The 14,844-nt window shown below is 39.5% G+C and overlaps 1 protein-coding gene across 1 annotated transcript in view; it reads left to right on the top strand.

The window, feature by feature from the left end:
- Nucleotides 1–14,229, top strand: part of MCCC1 (methylcrotonyl-CoA carboxylase subunit 1) — a 31,203-nt gene extending 16,974 nt beyond the window's left edge. Inside the window, exons 11-20 of the mRNA XM_070753694.1 lie at nucleotides 1,761–1,944; nucleotides 3,396–3,505; nucleotides 4,876–5,092; nucleotides 6,295–6,381; nucleotides 7,007–7,056; nucleotides 8,147–8,284; nucleotides 9,735–9,842; nucleotides 10,693–10,764; nucleotides 10,904–11,037; nucleotides 12,959–14,229. Coding sequence (XP_070609795.1) covers nucleotides 1,761–1,944; nucleotides 3,396–3,505; nucleotides 4,876–5,092; nucleotides 6,295–6,381; nucleotides 7,007–7,056; nucleotides 8,147–8,284; nucleotides 9,735–9,842; nucleotides 10,693–10,764; nucleotides 10,904–11,011 — 1,074 coding nt within the window. The 3' untranslated portion in view covers nucleotides 11,012–11,037; nucleotides 12,959–14,229. The remainder of the gene's footprint in view (nucleotides 1–1,760; nucleotides 1,945–3,395; nucleotides 3,506–4,875; nucleotides 5,093–6,294; nucleotides 6,382–7,006; nucleotides 7,057–8,146; nucleotides 8,285–9,734; nucleotides 9,843–10,692; nucleotides 10,765–10,903; nucleotides 11,038–12,958) is intronic.
- Nucleotides 14,230–14,844: the final 615 nt, after the last annotated feature.

Here is a 14,844-nt window from a genome sequence, read left to right as displayed (position 1 = left end):
GGATCTATGTTTATCCCAGGCATGTTTAAATTCAGTTACTGTGGATTTATCCACCACGTCTGCTGGAAGTTTGTTCCAAGGATCCACTACTCTTTCAGTAAAATAACATTTTCTCATGTTGCTTTTGATCTTTCCCCCAACTAACTTCAAATTGTGTCCCCTTGTTCTTGTGTTCACTTTCCTATTAAAGTTTCCTGGACCTTATTTAACCCTTTAACATATTTAAATGTTTCGATCATGTCCCCCCTTTCCCTTCTCTCCTCCAGACTATACAGATTGAGTTCATTAAGTCTTTCCTGATACGTTTTATGCTTAAGACCTTCCACCATTCTTGTAGCCCATCGTTGGACCTGTTCAATTCATTCTATTTTTTATGCCGCCCTTCTCCTTAGACTCAGGGCGGCTTACAACATGTTAGCAATAACACTTTTTAACAGAGCCAGCATATTGCCCCCACAATCCAGGTCCTCATTTTACCCACCTCGGAAGGGTGGAAGGCTGAGTCAACCTTGAGCTGGTGATGAGATTTGAACCGCTGACCTACAGTCAGCCTCAGTGGCCTTCAGTACAGCACTCTACCTGCTGCGCCACCTCAGCTCAATTCTGAGTTCTACTAGAAATGGTTTCTTTAAATGGTAGACAGAAGAAGCAATTTAATGCAGGTTGTTTTCTATCAATTAGCTTCTTCATTTTCATTTATACGGTCTGTGATCAACTACTTTTTCTGCAGTTATTTTATATTCTAATTCACTAATAATCTACTCCAAACTTTTTTTTTTCAAGAGGCAACTGGACTTTCTGTTTTTTCTTTAAATATTCTCCCATCCAAGAAGATTTTTCAGCTCTGCAGCTTTTTGGATGAGAAGTGAAACGTCTTCAAAGAAAAACCAGAAAGTCCAGTTGCCTCTTGGAAAATGACTGAGAATCTCCTTAAACATTTACTCCAAATTTTGCAGGTTGCAATTCTTTGACCTCATATTAGCTAAGCTTTCAGGGATGTTCCCTTCTCTATTTATCATATCATTTGTGATCCTTTGAGTATCATTATTTTAATGATCTAAATTATGTTTTAATACTGTTATAAGCCACCTAGAGTCACTTATGGTGGGTGCCATATAGAAACATAGAAACACAGAAGTCTGACGGCAGAAAAAGACCTCATGGTCCATCTAGTCTGCCCTTATACTATTTTCTGTATTTTATCTTAGGATGGATATATGTTTATCCCAGGCATGTTTAAATTCAGTTACTGTGGATTTATCTACCATGTCTGCTGGAAGTTTGTTCCAAGGATCTACTACTCTTTCAGTAAAATAATATTTTCTCATGTTGCTTTTGATCTTTCCCCCAACTAACTTCAGATTGTGTCCCCTTGTTCTTGTGTTCACTTTCCTATTAAAAACACTTTCCTCCTGGACCTTATTTAACCCTTTAATATATTTAAATGTTTCGATCATGTCCCCCCTTTTCCTTCTGTCCTCCAGACTATACAGATTGAGTTCATTAAGTCTTTCCTGATACGTTTTATGCTTAAGACCTTCCACCATTCTTGTGGCCCGTCTTTGGACCCGTTCAATTTTGTCAATATCTTTTTGTAGGTGAGGTCTCCAGAACTGAACACAGTATTCCAAATGTGGTCTCACCAGCATTCTATATAGCGGGATCATAATCTCCCTCTTCCTGCTTAATCTCCCTCTTCCTCTTAATAAACAGAAATAAATTATTATGCAGAGAAGACTGAACGATGCTGTTCTTTACAGGTGGCTGCAGGAGAGAAGATTCCTCTAACTCAGGAAGAGATTATCCTCAAGGGACACGCATTTGAAGCTAGGATCTATGCTGAAGACCCCAACAACAACTTCATGCCAGGAGCTGGACCTTTATTGCATTTGTCCACCCCGCCTGCCGACAGCTGCACCAGGATAGAAACTGGGGTAAGACAAGGTAAAATGAAACCCTCTCACTGAAATGTCATCTGGTTTTAAAAGTCCTGCTGATAGTTGCTGCCTTTGTTGAAACATGTGATGGGTGACCGACGTTGTTGCCTTGCTACTTCGCGATTCATCTTTCGTGGATTCGCTACTTCATGGGTTTTCAAAGGGGGTTTAAATCCATTAAATCCATTGAAAATTTTTAATCCATGAAAAATTCATAAAATTCTTCTACGGTACTGCTGTACTCTATTAAAGAAACGGGTAAGATATCACATGTAGTTCCAGCTGAGAAACATTATAGAATGACTGTTTAATGCAAAGGGCGGGTTTTAAAAGTCCAAATACTAGTTAAATACATAAAAAAATATCTTTCCTCTACTTCATGGAAATTCGTTTTTCATGGATGGTCTTGGAACGCATCCCCCGCGAAAAACGAGGGATCACTGTACTACTAACCAAATCAAGAGTCTACAATAGGGTGTTAAACTCAAGGCCCACAGGCTGGATCTGGCCTGCGTGGTGCTTAAATCAGCCCTGGAGGACCAGCCTGGAAACAGCAAAGAACCAGCCTATGGTGCCTCAGCTAGGGAAATGGAACTTGTGAAGGCCGGTTGTGGCCCTCCTAGGCCTTGTTTCCGGCCGCAGTGGCCTCCTACAGCCCTCTGCCAGCGAAAACAGTGCCCCACCCCGAGATCCCTTTTTGCTGGCAGAGGGCTGCAGGAGGCCATTGGGGCCAAACATGGAGCCCAGCATGGCTCTCATGAGCTCTCTTTTTGCTGGCAGAGGGCTGCAGGAAGTCATTGCGGCTGAAAATGGGGGCTAGGGTAGATGTGTGCAGCCCTCCCAAGCTTCATTTTCACTGACAGAGAGCTGCAGGAGGCTGTCGTAGCGGCAAATGGACCTGGCAGCTCATAGGAACATAAGAACATAAGAAGAGCCATGCTGAATCAGGCCAAAGCCCATCGAGTCTGATTCCCAATTTCTGGTGGGCCAGTAGGCTTGTGTTTCACCCTCCCCAGGCTCCAAAGGCTCTCCTGGAACCAGGGGAGGGTATAAATACCCTCCCCCATATCCCTGGAGGCTCTCTGGAAGCCAAAAACGCCCTTCCAGGGCCTCTATGCGAGCCAAAAATCAGCTGGCTGGCATAAACATGCACATTGGAGCTGAGCAGAGCAGATATGGCTCCGCGTGCCACCTGTGGCACCCATGGCATAGGTTTGCCATCACTGCCCTATACCATTTTCGACAATTGGCGGTCCAATTTCCTCTTCAAAGTCTCAATTGTTGGAGCTCTCACAGCCTCTGAAGGCAAGCTGTTCCACTGGTTGATCACTCTCACTCTTAAATTGTGACAACATGGAAAATCCAGTGGTTCCTTCAAAAATGTGAAATATAAATATTCTTATTCAATAAATGTGAGTTTATTCTGACAAATTATTTCTCTGTATGTTTCTATTTTAGGGGATGAGGTTTCTATACACTACGATCCAATGATTGCTAAATTAGTTGTTTGGGCAGAAGATCGCTCAGGGGCTTTAAGGAAATTAAAATACTGCCTCCAACAATATAATGTAAGTGTAAAAGTCTGTTAGGCGTCTAAAGTGCTGTACCTGTTAATTTTTTTTCCAGATTTCCCCTCTCTGATGCTATCAGGCCCTTAGAGATTCAGACTCCCAGAATCATCAGCCAAGTTAGCTAAAGGCCCAATGTTGTTGGAAAACAGCAAATTGGGGAAGACTATTGTACATAGAATTATATTGAGTCTTCAAGCATTAACAGATGTACATTGTTCTTTATACACTGCTAAAAAATATAAAGGGTACACTTAAGCAACACAATATAACTCCAAGTAAATCAAACTTCTGTGACATCAAAGTGTCCACTTAGGAAGCAACACCGACAATCAATTTCACATGCTGTTGTGCACATTCAACTTTGTACAGAACAAAGTATTCAATGAGAATATTTCATTCATTCAGATCTACGAACATAAGAACATAAGAAAAGCCATGTTGAATCAGGCCAAAGCCCATTGAGTCCAGCATTCTGTGTCACACAGTGGCCTACCAATTGTCCTTGGGGATCTTGAGCAGAAAGGGAAGGCAAGATCCTCCCTTTACCCTGACCCCCAACAAATGGCACTCAAGGGAATCCTGCCTGCCTCAACCAACATAGAGGCGGCACATGGACATCCGTTTCAATAACCACCGATACACTTGGCCTCCATGAATCTGTCTAATCCTGCCTTGAAGCTATCAAGGCTGACAGCTGTCACAACCTCTTCTGGAAGTGAATTCCATAAACCAACGACTCTCTGGGTGAAGAAATATTTCCCTTTATTTGTCCTCACTTTCTTACCTATGAGCTTTAGGGAGGGCCCCCTCCTCCTAGTATTGTGTGATAGAGAAAATAATTTTTCTCTATCTACCTTTTCTACCCCATGCATGATTTTATACACTTCGATCAAGTCATCTCTTAAACGCCGTCTTTCAAGGCTGAAAAGACCAAGGCGTTGGAACCTGGTTTCATAAGGGAGGTGCTCTATTTCCTTGATCATTCTTGTTGCCCTTTTTCGCACCTTTTTCCAGTTCCATTATATCCTTCTTGAGGTGCGGTGATCAGAACTGTACACAGTATTCCAAATAATGTTTTATATTTATATTTCATTTTAAGATTTATTCCTTTATACCTCTTGATAAGTACTAGAATATATTTTCTGGAACTATTGCTTTCTTAATTTTCTCTTGGGTGGATATCATAATGGAACAGTTGTGCACATCTATGTTTATAAATGGCCTTTACCAATATAGCGGTATGCAAGTTAAATCAATGAATTAATCCTTTGGTCTTGCATAATTTGCTGCAGATTTATGAATTTGTTAGTTAGGACCAAAGATTGGTCCTTGTTGTTTGATTGGCCTTTTTCTCTCTCTCTCGGCAGATCGTCGGACTGAGCACCAATGTGGACTTCTTACTGAATCTCTCAGCCCATCCAGAGTTTGAGGCTGGGAACGTTCACACTAATTTTATCCCTCAACACCACAGTGAGCTCTTTCCACCCAAACGGCCAATTTCAAAAGTGACTTTGTGCCAGGCAGCTCTTGGGCTCATTCTGAAAGAGAAATTGGTAACTGATACATTTAGACTCCAGACAGAAGGTGAGAAAGCTGCATTTTCCCTGTTTTACGTATTACTTGTGCTTTACATATTACTTACTATATCAGTGTTTTAAGTCTTGGATTCTTTAAGATGGGTGGACTTCAATTTAGGCTAGCTGAGGAATTCTGGGAGTTGAAGTCCACATATTTTAAAACTGCCACGGTTGAAAAACCCTCATGTACTTTAAAAATTTGTGGACATTTCTGTGTATCCTGTTTGACTATGTTTCATTTGATTATTTGCGGGGGGAGGGGGGCTGCAAAATGTAATCAAACACATAACCTTATAAGCATACCATCAAATTGCATGGTTTGATTGTACACTGAGTTTGCTGGGATTCAGAGTCTGTTTTGCAAGTATTTGGGTCTGATTCCTTAATACAGTGTTTTTCAACCAGTGTGCCATGGCACACTAGCATGCCGTGAGACATGGTCAAGTGTGCCGCGAAGCTCAGCAAGAGAGAGAAAGAGAGAGAGAAAAAGAAAGAGAAAGAAAGCAAGAGAGAGAGAGAAAGAAAGAGGAAGAAAGCAAGCAAGAGAGAGAGAGAAAGAAAGAGAAAGAAAGCAAGAGAGAAAAAAAGAAAGCAAGAGAGAGAGAGAAAGAAAGAGAGAGAGAAAGAAAGAAAGAAAAAGAAAGAGAGAGAAAGAAAGAAAGAAAAAGGAAGAAAGCAAGAGAGAGAGAAAAAGAAAGTAAGAGAGAGAGAAAGAGAGGCAGGGAAGGAGGGAAAGATAGAAAGAGAACAAAAAAGAGAGGAAGGAAGGAAGAGAAAGAGGGATGGAGAGAGAGAGGAAGAGAGAGAAAGAGGGAGAGAAATAGAAAGGGAGATAGAGAGATTTTTTTTGTCCAAACTTTTTTTAGCCCCCCCCCCTCAAGGTGCCCCATTATTTTGTATATGTAAAAAATGTGCCGCAGCTCAAAAAAGGTTGAAAATCACTGCCTTAATAGATGTTCTGATCCAGTCTGGATTCTTGTGGATGGGGACTTTGAGCAATTTGCATAAAAGATTGTCCCCAGTGTTGTTGCGTGGAAAACTCCAGTTTGAACAGTTGCACGCAAATATAAATTTCTACTGAGAAGTTCAAATGTGTATATAGTCTTTATTGCATGCACGTTATGCATTTATCCCAACTGCAAGCAGGTTTCAGTCAGCAGAAATATGTATTAAATACAAATCTTTATCTGTACGTATTTAATATTCTAGATAAGTTCTCTCCATTTGCATCCAGCAGCGGCAGGAGAATAAATATCCCCTATGTTAGAAACATGATTCTCCTGGATAATGAAAAAAGTAAGTGAACGAACAGTAAATAAATAACTGAAAATGGCTTATGAAATGATAATTAACATATCTGAACTCCATTACTGTGCAGCTTGTAAAAGGCAAAAAGAAATAGTGCAATTGGATTGAATATAGAACAGCCTATTTTACGAACTGGCAGGGAAATACTGGGAATTGAAGTTCACCTATTTTAAACATACTGAGATTGTTTATGGGTTATTGGGCTTTGTATTTAGGTTTTTTTTTATTGTACTATGAGTTGGGTGACCATAAAGGTTTTCTGAATGAATGAATAAATAATAAATAATAAATAAATAAATAAAAATTTTCACAATTGGCTCAAAAGGAAAAGAGTGGTATGAATGCATAATGAATGTAAAATGAAGACACAGAATTGTAAAATGTAAATATGTTTGTGTGATACCTTTGTTTTTGAATTTTGTTTTTAAAACTGAATAAAAATAAAAGAATGAATGAATGTGAATGCAAAAGCCAGCAAACAAAATAGAGTGAGTAGCAAAAGAGATTAAATAGACTTCATTTTACTGTTTATCCAGTTAACTGTGCCCTTATTATTGGATTTACAATGATCCCTAACCCTTGAATTAATTTAAACCTTTATTTTTTACAACAGAACTGAATATTGTCGTACGATACAATCCCGATCGATCGTATGACATGCAGGTAAACCTCTTCATAATAATGTATTCAACAACCTTATCCCTGTGTTGTTCACAACATTCATTCTGATGTTTAAAAATATATAATGGGACATATTTATTGGGCTCAGTCACATTTCTGGACAGAATTGAGAGGGAAAAACAGTTGAGTGACTGTGAAATAACATTACTACTTTATGCTATTTTATTGAGTGTCATTATTGATTAACATTATCTCAGTTACCCAACTTGTTTGCAGAGAAAAATGGGAACGCAAGGGAAAAAAAGTCTTTTTGTTGTTGTTTTCCAGGGTTTTTCCATCTTTCCCACAAGATGTATGCAGAATTTATTTTACTTTTTTGTTCTGTCTGCCCTTTTTTTTGAAACCTTTAAAGCTTTCCAACTGCACATTTCTTTTGAGCGAGGAAGCTTATGTTAAGTACAAATATGCTAGTTTCCAATGATAATTGTATGAAGAGAGAAAAAAACCAATGGAACAACCTACCAGCGGATGTTGTGGACTCCAACACTGTGGACATTTTTAAGAGAAGATTGAACTGCCACTTGACTGGTGTGCTATAGGGTTCCTGCTTGGGCAGGGGGTTGAACTTGATGGCCTTCATGGTCCCTTTCAACTCAATCAATCAATCAATCAATCAATCAATCAATCAATTTCTTCCATGTAGATTTATAAAGCTTAGCTTCTTCTTTTTTTAATACATCACCGTTTGTTTCTCCAAGGTAATTTTGTATAGATTTGTGGAAAGGCTAAGTTTCTGAAGTGCATTAGAAAATTTATGACATAGTTTGAACAGATGGGCATGTTTTAACATAGACTATTGATAGACTAGATTGTAGCAGCCAAGATATATTAAAAATAAATTGAATGGGATTCTCCTACAATATAAACTATTTTTGAGATTTCCTTGAGTTTATGGGGGGAAAGGAAGAGAAAACAAGACTTGAGAAGCTTCTGATTTTTAAGAAACACAGGGTTTTGTTCTTGTTTTTGTTCTTTTCAGTGTTTTTGTTCCCTCAAAAACATTCCTTAGAAAGCAATACTGTATGATTTTTCCTCCCTCAGGTTGATTTAAACCCTTGTAAATTTATTTCAGGTAGAGGATCAGTATTTCCACGTTTCTGGTTGCCTCTCAAGGGATAACGACATAGAATATATAAGATGTACAGTGAATGGAGTTGTATATCAGTCCAAATTAGTAGTCCTGGACACTGCCATTTACCTCTTCTCGTCGGTAATATGTTTTGTTTTATTTGTGCAGGGAATAAATAATAATAATAAATAATAATAATTTATTAGATTTGTATGCCGCTCCTCTCCGAAGACTCGGGGCGGCTCACAACAATAATAAAAACAATATTATAGTAGAACAAATCTAATATTAAAAAACATATAAAACCCTATCATTATTTAAAAAAACCAAACAACACATTCATACCAAACATAAAACAAAGTATAAAAGAGCCTGGGGGAAAGGTGTCTCAACTCCCCCATGCCTGGCGGTATAAGTGAGATATTCACAGGATAGTATATTTTTAAAATAGTGATATTGACTTCTAATCTATTAGTTCTGTAAATATCAGGGATAGAGAATTTCTGGCTGTGGCTAGTATGCCGAAAAGATCAGGACCAAATGTTAACTATCAATTCACATTTATTGCTGATGCCTATACACAAGAATTTAGTCAGCTACTGGTCAGCACTAATTGCACTTGGTAAGAGTCAACTGAATTTAAGGGGAGCTGGATTTGGATGGCTTGTGGCAATGTAGTGACTCTAAGCCCCGGGTGACAAACCCATGCCATCACTTCTTCACGTGACATATTGTGACTTCCCCACTTTGCTAAAATGGGTGGGGGTAGGGATGCTGCTAGGAACGGTCATAAGTGTGAGAAACGCACACAAGTCACTATTTTCAGTGCCATTGCAACTTTGAAAGGTTGCAAAGCAAAATGGTTCTAATTCAATATGTATATAGCAATGATGGCAAACCTTTTTTCCTTCGGGTGCCGAAAGAGTGTGCGCATGCACTATTGTATATGCGCGAGTGCCCACACCCATAATTCAATGCCCGGGGAGGGTGAAAACAGCTTCTCCTGCCCCCTGGAGGCCCTCTGGAAGCCGGAAATGGCCTGTTTCCCAACTTCTGGTGAGCCTAGTAGGCTCGTGTTTTGCCCTCCCAGGCTCCAAAGGCTTCCCTGGAGCTGGGGGAGGGTGACAACCCTCCCAGAGCCTCTGTGTGAGCCAAAAATCAGCTGGCCAGCACACACATGCATATTGGAGCTGAACTAAGGCAACGGTTCGCATGCCAGCAGATATATGCCATTGGTTTGCCATCACTGGTATATAGTATCCGCAACTTTATTTAAATGAATGAAAGGAATGGGAAGATGGGTTCTAGAATGCACTGAGTGGACAATGGCTACTATTTTTATCCTAAGAAATGACAAAGTATTGTGAGATTTCTTTTTATCATAGTTTGTGGTATTATTTAGCCTTTAAATCAGGGGTCTTCAAATTTGGCAACTTTAAGGCTTGTGGACTTCAACTCCCAGAATTCTCTATGCTGGCTGGAGAATTCTGGGAATTGAAGTCCGCGAGTGTTAAAGTTGCCCAATTTGAAGACTTCTGCTTTAAATAGTTGTAGAATTTGATTATAAATAGTTGATTTTGTTTTCTTCAAGGAAAGTCACGAGCAGATTGATCTTCCGGTGCCAAAATATTTAACTGGCACGAGTTCAGAAGGAGGTCACAGTGGGGCTGTAGCTCCCATGACAGGGACAGTGGACAAGGTAATTTTGAACGGGAGCCTTATGAAACATTTAATTTAAAGTACGTTTTTAAAAATTGAGAAGACATGAAAACGATCCAGAAAGGCTAATATATCACTACTTATTTTGGGCTGCTTACCATTTCTCACTTCACTACCTGGGTACTTTCCAGATGGGTGTGGAGTTTATTTCCCAGAATTCCAAGATGGCCACCAGTGAGACTTCTGGGAATTGAAGTCCACTCATCTGTAAATGGCTCATATTGGGAAACACTGTATTGAGTTTGTGGTTTCTTTCAGCATTCGATATATATTCTTAACATTCATTTTAAACCTGCTTTTGTTTTCTTAGTTGTAATTGTAGTTTTTAATGTGATTTTAAAGGGGGTTGTGGTGTTTTACTAAGTTTTGGATTTCTTTTTGTTTGTTATAATTATGTGAGCTGCTCAGAATCCCAATAGAACATGGGCGACTATACAAATTGAATGAAGGAATAAAATCAATCTCTCTCTCTCTATCTGTAGCTCTATCTATATATCTCTCTAGCTCTTGCTCTCTCTATGTCTGTCTGTCTGTCTGTCTGCCTGCCTGCCTGCCTGCCTGCCTGCCTGCCTGCCTGCCTGCCTGCCTGCCTGCCTGCCTGCCTGCCTGCCTACCTATCTATCTGAGTTGACAACTGAACAGGCATTATCTTTAAATATCCTGCTGGAAAAAATAACTCCAAAAATAAAAGCAGCAGGTTTCCATTCTTCAGCTTTGCCCAGAGAACAATTTTGTTCTCTTTTGCTATCTGTGAGTCTATGGGAAATACAATCCTAATGATGTTTGTGTGGGAGGAATCGGACATACTACTCAATTCTTCTTTTTTAAAGGTGTTTGTGAAACCTGGAGACCAAGTTCAAGTTGGAGACTCCCTTGTGGTGATGACAGCTATGAAAATGGAGGTATCTTTAGGAAAAAAATGTTTTTGTACAGATAGTCCTCGATTTACAACAGTAAATACAACTAAAATATGCATCTTATTTGTATGACATTGTTTCCAGTTGAACTCACGACTGATGCAGCTTATGTTTTTATCTGCAGCATACCATCCGGGCTCCAAAGGCAGGGATAATAAAGAAAGTCCTTTATCAGGAGGGTTCACAGGTCAACAGACATGCTCCTCTTGTTGAGTTAGAAGAGGAAGACTGATTCAGAATAATCCCCAGCGATTGGAGGTAATGCATTTGGCATCTCAGTTGTTCCTTTTCCCATTTCTCAAAAATCCTTGTTTGTTTCTTATTTACGTAATAGGTTATCAATGCAATCTTTTGTACCGGTAGTCCTCGACTTAATGACCACAATTGAGCCCAACTGTTGTGAGTTTTGCCCCATTTTAAGACCTTTTTTTTCTTTTTGCCACAGTGGTTAAGCAAACCACTTCAGTTGTTAAGTTAGTGACACGGTTGTTAAGTGACTCAGGTTTCCCCATAGACTTTGCTTGTCAGAAGGTCACCACAGGCAATTAAATGATCCTGGGACATTGCAATTGTCGTAAACCAAACAGGACAAGATAGGCACAGACTTCAGAGGATAATCGGAACTGCAGAAAAAACCAATTACTGCCAACCTGCCTTCCATTGAGGACCTGTATACTGCACGAATCAAAAAGAGGGCTGCGAAAATATCTGTAGACCTCTTATAACCTGGACATAAATTATTTCAACTGCTATTATCAAAACGACGCTATAGAGCAGTGTTTCCCAATCTTGGCAACTTGAAGATATCTGGACTTCAACTCCCAGAATTCCCCAGCCAGCATTCGCTGGCTGGGGAATTCTGGGAGTTGAAGTCCAAATATCTTCAAGCTGCCAAGGTTGGGAAACACTGCTATAGAGCACCCTACACCAAAATAACTAGACACAAGAACAGTTTTTCCCCAAACGCCATCACTGCTAAACAAATAATTACCTTACCACTGTCAAACTATTTCCTAAGTCTGTGCTACTATATATCTTCTCTTTCTTGCTACTATCTATCTCTTCCCATTTACTACTTTAACCATGTTGCTTGTATCTTTCAATTGATATTGTTTTTACTTGTTTCCTAGTACGATTTGATAGCTTATTAGTAACCTTCACCATCGTTGAGTGTTGTATCTTTTTATTCTTGATATATGTATTTTATTCTTCTTATGTACACAGAGCATTTACACCTAAGACAAATTCCTTGTGTGTTCAATCACACTTGGCCAATAAAGAATTCTATTCTATTCTTTCCATCCCATCCCTTTATTCTGTTCTGTTCTATTCTATTCTGTTGTATTGTGTTCTATTCTATTCTACTCTACTCCATTCCAGTTGTCAAGCATCTGAATTTTTATCAATAGCAATAGCATTTAGCAGGGTGCCCAGCAAAACTGGAAAACAGAGTTATCAGAGAAATCAGTGCTTCAGGAAATATCAGGGAATTCGTGAAAAAATGGAATAAATTAGGGAAAAACCCAAACAGTATTAAAATGTTTAAAAGTCGGGGGGAAATCTTGTTTAAAAAAAAGGATCGCGCTGCCTGGCAAAGTCAAGCAAAAATGAGTCTAACTGTGGCAACAACTTGCTTCCTCAACTACCGATATTTCTCCACGGCTTAGTCGTTTGGTATGATGTCATCTATGACTGTGCCATAACTAGATTGCAAGTTACAGGGAAATGTCAGGGAAATATCAGGGAATTTCAAAATGCTTTCCGCCTGGACACCCTGATTTAGACTTATATACTGCTTTGTAGTGTTTTTATAGCCCTCTCTAAGTGGTTTACAGAATCAGCATATTGCCCCCAACAACCTGGGTCCACATTTTACCCACATTGGAGGATGGAAGTCTGAGTCAACCTTGAGCCGGTGGTGAGATTTGAACTACAGCTAGCAGTTAGCTGAAGTAGCAGGCAGTGCTGCACTCTAACCACTGCACCGCCCTGGCTCAGTGATTACATAACCATGGGGATGCTGCAACGGTCATAAGTGTGAAAAATGGTCATAAACCACTTTTTTAGTGCCGTTGTATCATTGACGGGTCACTAAATAAATTGTTATAATTTGAGGACTACCTGTACTTGGTTGTTTTTTGTTTTGTATTCTTCTAATGTTTTCCTGTCACAATTTCAGGAAGAACTGCCTCCAAATCGTTTGCTCACGGGAATGAAAGAGAAGAGCCCAAGGATTGGTTTGCCGATGCACAGCAATGTTTGACGATCCTCGGCGTTTCAAAAAGGATCCTTTCTTATTGCTGGATTTCTTAGCAGTTGATTACTCTCCATGAAAGAAAAAAAAATGGCCCCAATGAAAAATATTTTAAATTTCCACTTGAAAGCCTGTCTGTTGTAATAGAAAACTATGATGCCTTCATGGGGAGTCCAAAAGTCTTCCTCCAATCTTACCAATATGCCTTTTTGAGAATTGGGACTTGAAAAAAACTGTGATTATATTTTCATTAAGACAGCAATGTAATCTGATGCGAGCTGAGTTCTCACAACTCCATTGGCATAATAATAGTTTGCCCCAACACAGCCAGTGTGGCTAAATAATCCTGGACTGAGTCCACTAAAGCAGTGATTTTCAACCTTTTTTGAGCTGCGGCACATTTTTTACATATACAAAATCATGGGGCACATTGAGCGGGGGGGAGTGGGTGGGGGATAAAAAAAGTTTGGACAAAAAAATTCTCTCTCTCTCTCTTCCTCCCTTTCGCTCTATTTCTCTCCCTCTTTCTCTCTCTTCCTTCCTTCCTCTCTCTCTCCATCCCTCTTCCTTTCTCTTCCTTCCTCTCTTTTTTGCTCTTTCTATCTCTCCCTCCTTCCCCGCCTCTCTTTCTCTCTCTCTTGCTTTCTTTCTCTCTCTTTCTCTTTCTCTCTTGCTTGCTTTCTCTCTCTCTTTCTCTCTCTCTCTTGCTTTCTTTCTCTCTCTCTCTCTTGCTGAGCTTCGCGGCACACCTGACCATGTCTCGCGGCACACTAGTGTCCCACGGCACACTGGTTGAAAAACACTGCACTAAAGAACAGAAGATAATAAATTAATGTAAATTTCCAGCATCTGTACTCATTTGAGGGACCAGTGATAGCCAGAAACATTTTACTCCATCGTCTTTGCTGGCATTTGTTGTCTCTTTGGAAAACAGCTGCAATTACCACTTACAGCTTCAAAGACCAGATTCAATTGCTGCATTGTTTTAAAACAATTTTGAGAGCCTGTGGTTGGGAATGACAAATTGGGATTTGTAATTTAAGCCCGGCACGGTTTGTTCTGATCACTCCTTCGTCCCTGGTTTCATTATCTGATTATGGAATTTCTAATACAAGATCTCCACATTTTGTACCGTACATTTAAAAGGCTAATTAACATGTGGTTAATAATAAAGCTGGGCAAGTATTTTTCCTATATTTTCATCTCTTTTTGTGATTTGTAGAATTCTTAAGTGTAAATAAGAATTTGCATATGAGTTCCTGCAACTTAGATTGGATGAATATTTTGAAGGTTGAAGGCATTTTTCCACTAATTTTAGCAGTCTGAACAAACAGATGAACAGGTTTCAGAGCAGTTCTGTGGGAAAAAAGAACTGTTGAATTTAGAGGCACTGTGCTTGATCTATTTTCTTCTCCTCCCCAATTCAGATCAGAGAAATTGCCTAAAGAAACATTTTCTTTCTGAGCTTTTCTTTTCTTCCCAGCAACTCTAAAGCACTAATTGCAATTTAATAATAATAATAATAAAAATAAAAATAATAATAATAATAATAATAATAATTTATTAGATTTGTATGCTGCCCTTCTCCGAGGAGCAGCTCAACTTCAGTTCCATGACTTAAATTAGTGATGGCGAAACTATTGCACGTCTGCCACCTGTGTCACACAGGCCATATCGGAGGGCACGTGAGGCATTGTCCTATGTCATCTCCAGCGCACATGTGCGTACTGGCCAGCTGATTTTCAGCCTTCTTTTTGGCTGTTTTACACCGTCCCCAGAGTTCAGGAAAGCCTCCTGAAGCCTGGAGATGG

The sequence above is a fragment of the Erythrolamprus reginae genome, chromosome 5 (assembly GCF_031021105.1).
Source record: "Erythrolamprus reginae isolate rEryReg1 chromosome 5, rEryReg1.hap1, whole genome shotgun sequence".
Classification (NCBI taxonomy): Eukaryota; Metazoa; Chordata; class Lepidosauria; order Squamata; family Dipsadidae; genus Erythrolamprus; species Erythrolamprus reginae.
This window is presented reverse-complemented; position numbering and strand designations above follow the sequence as displayed.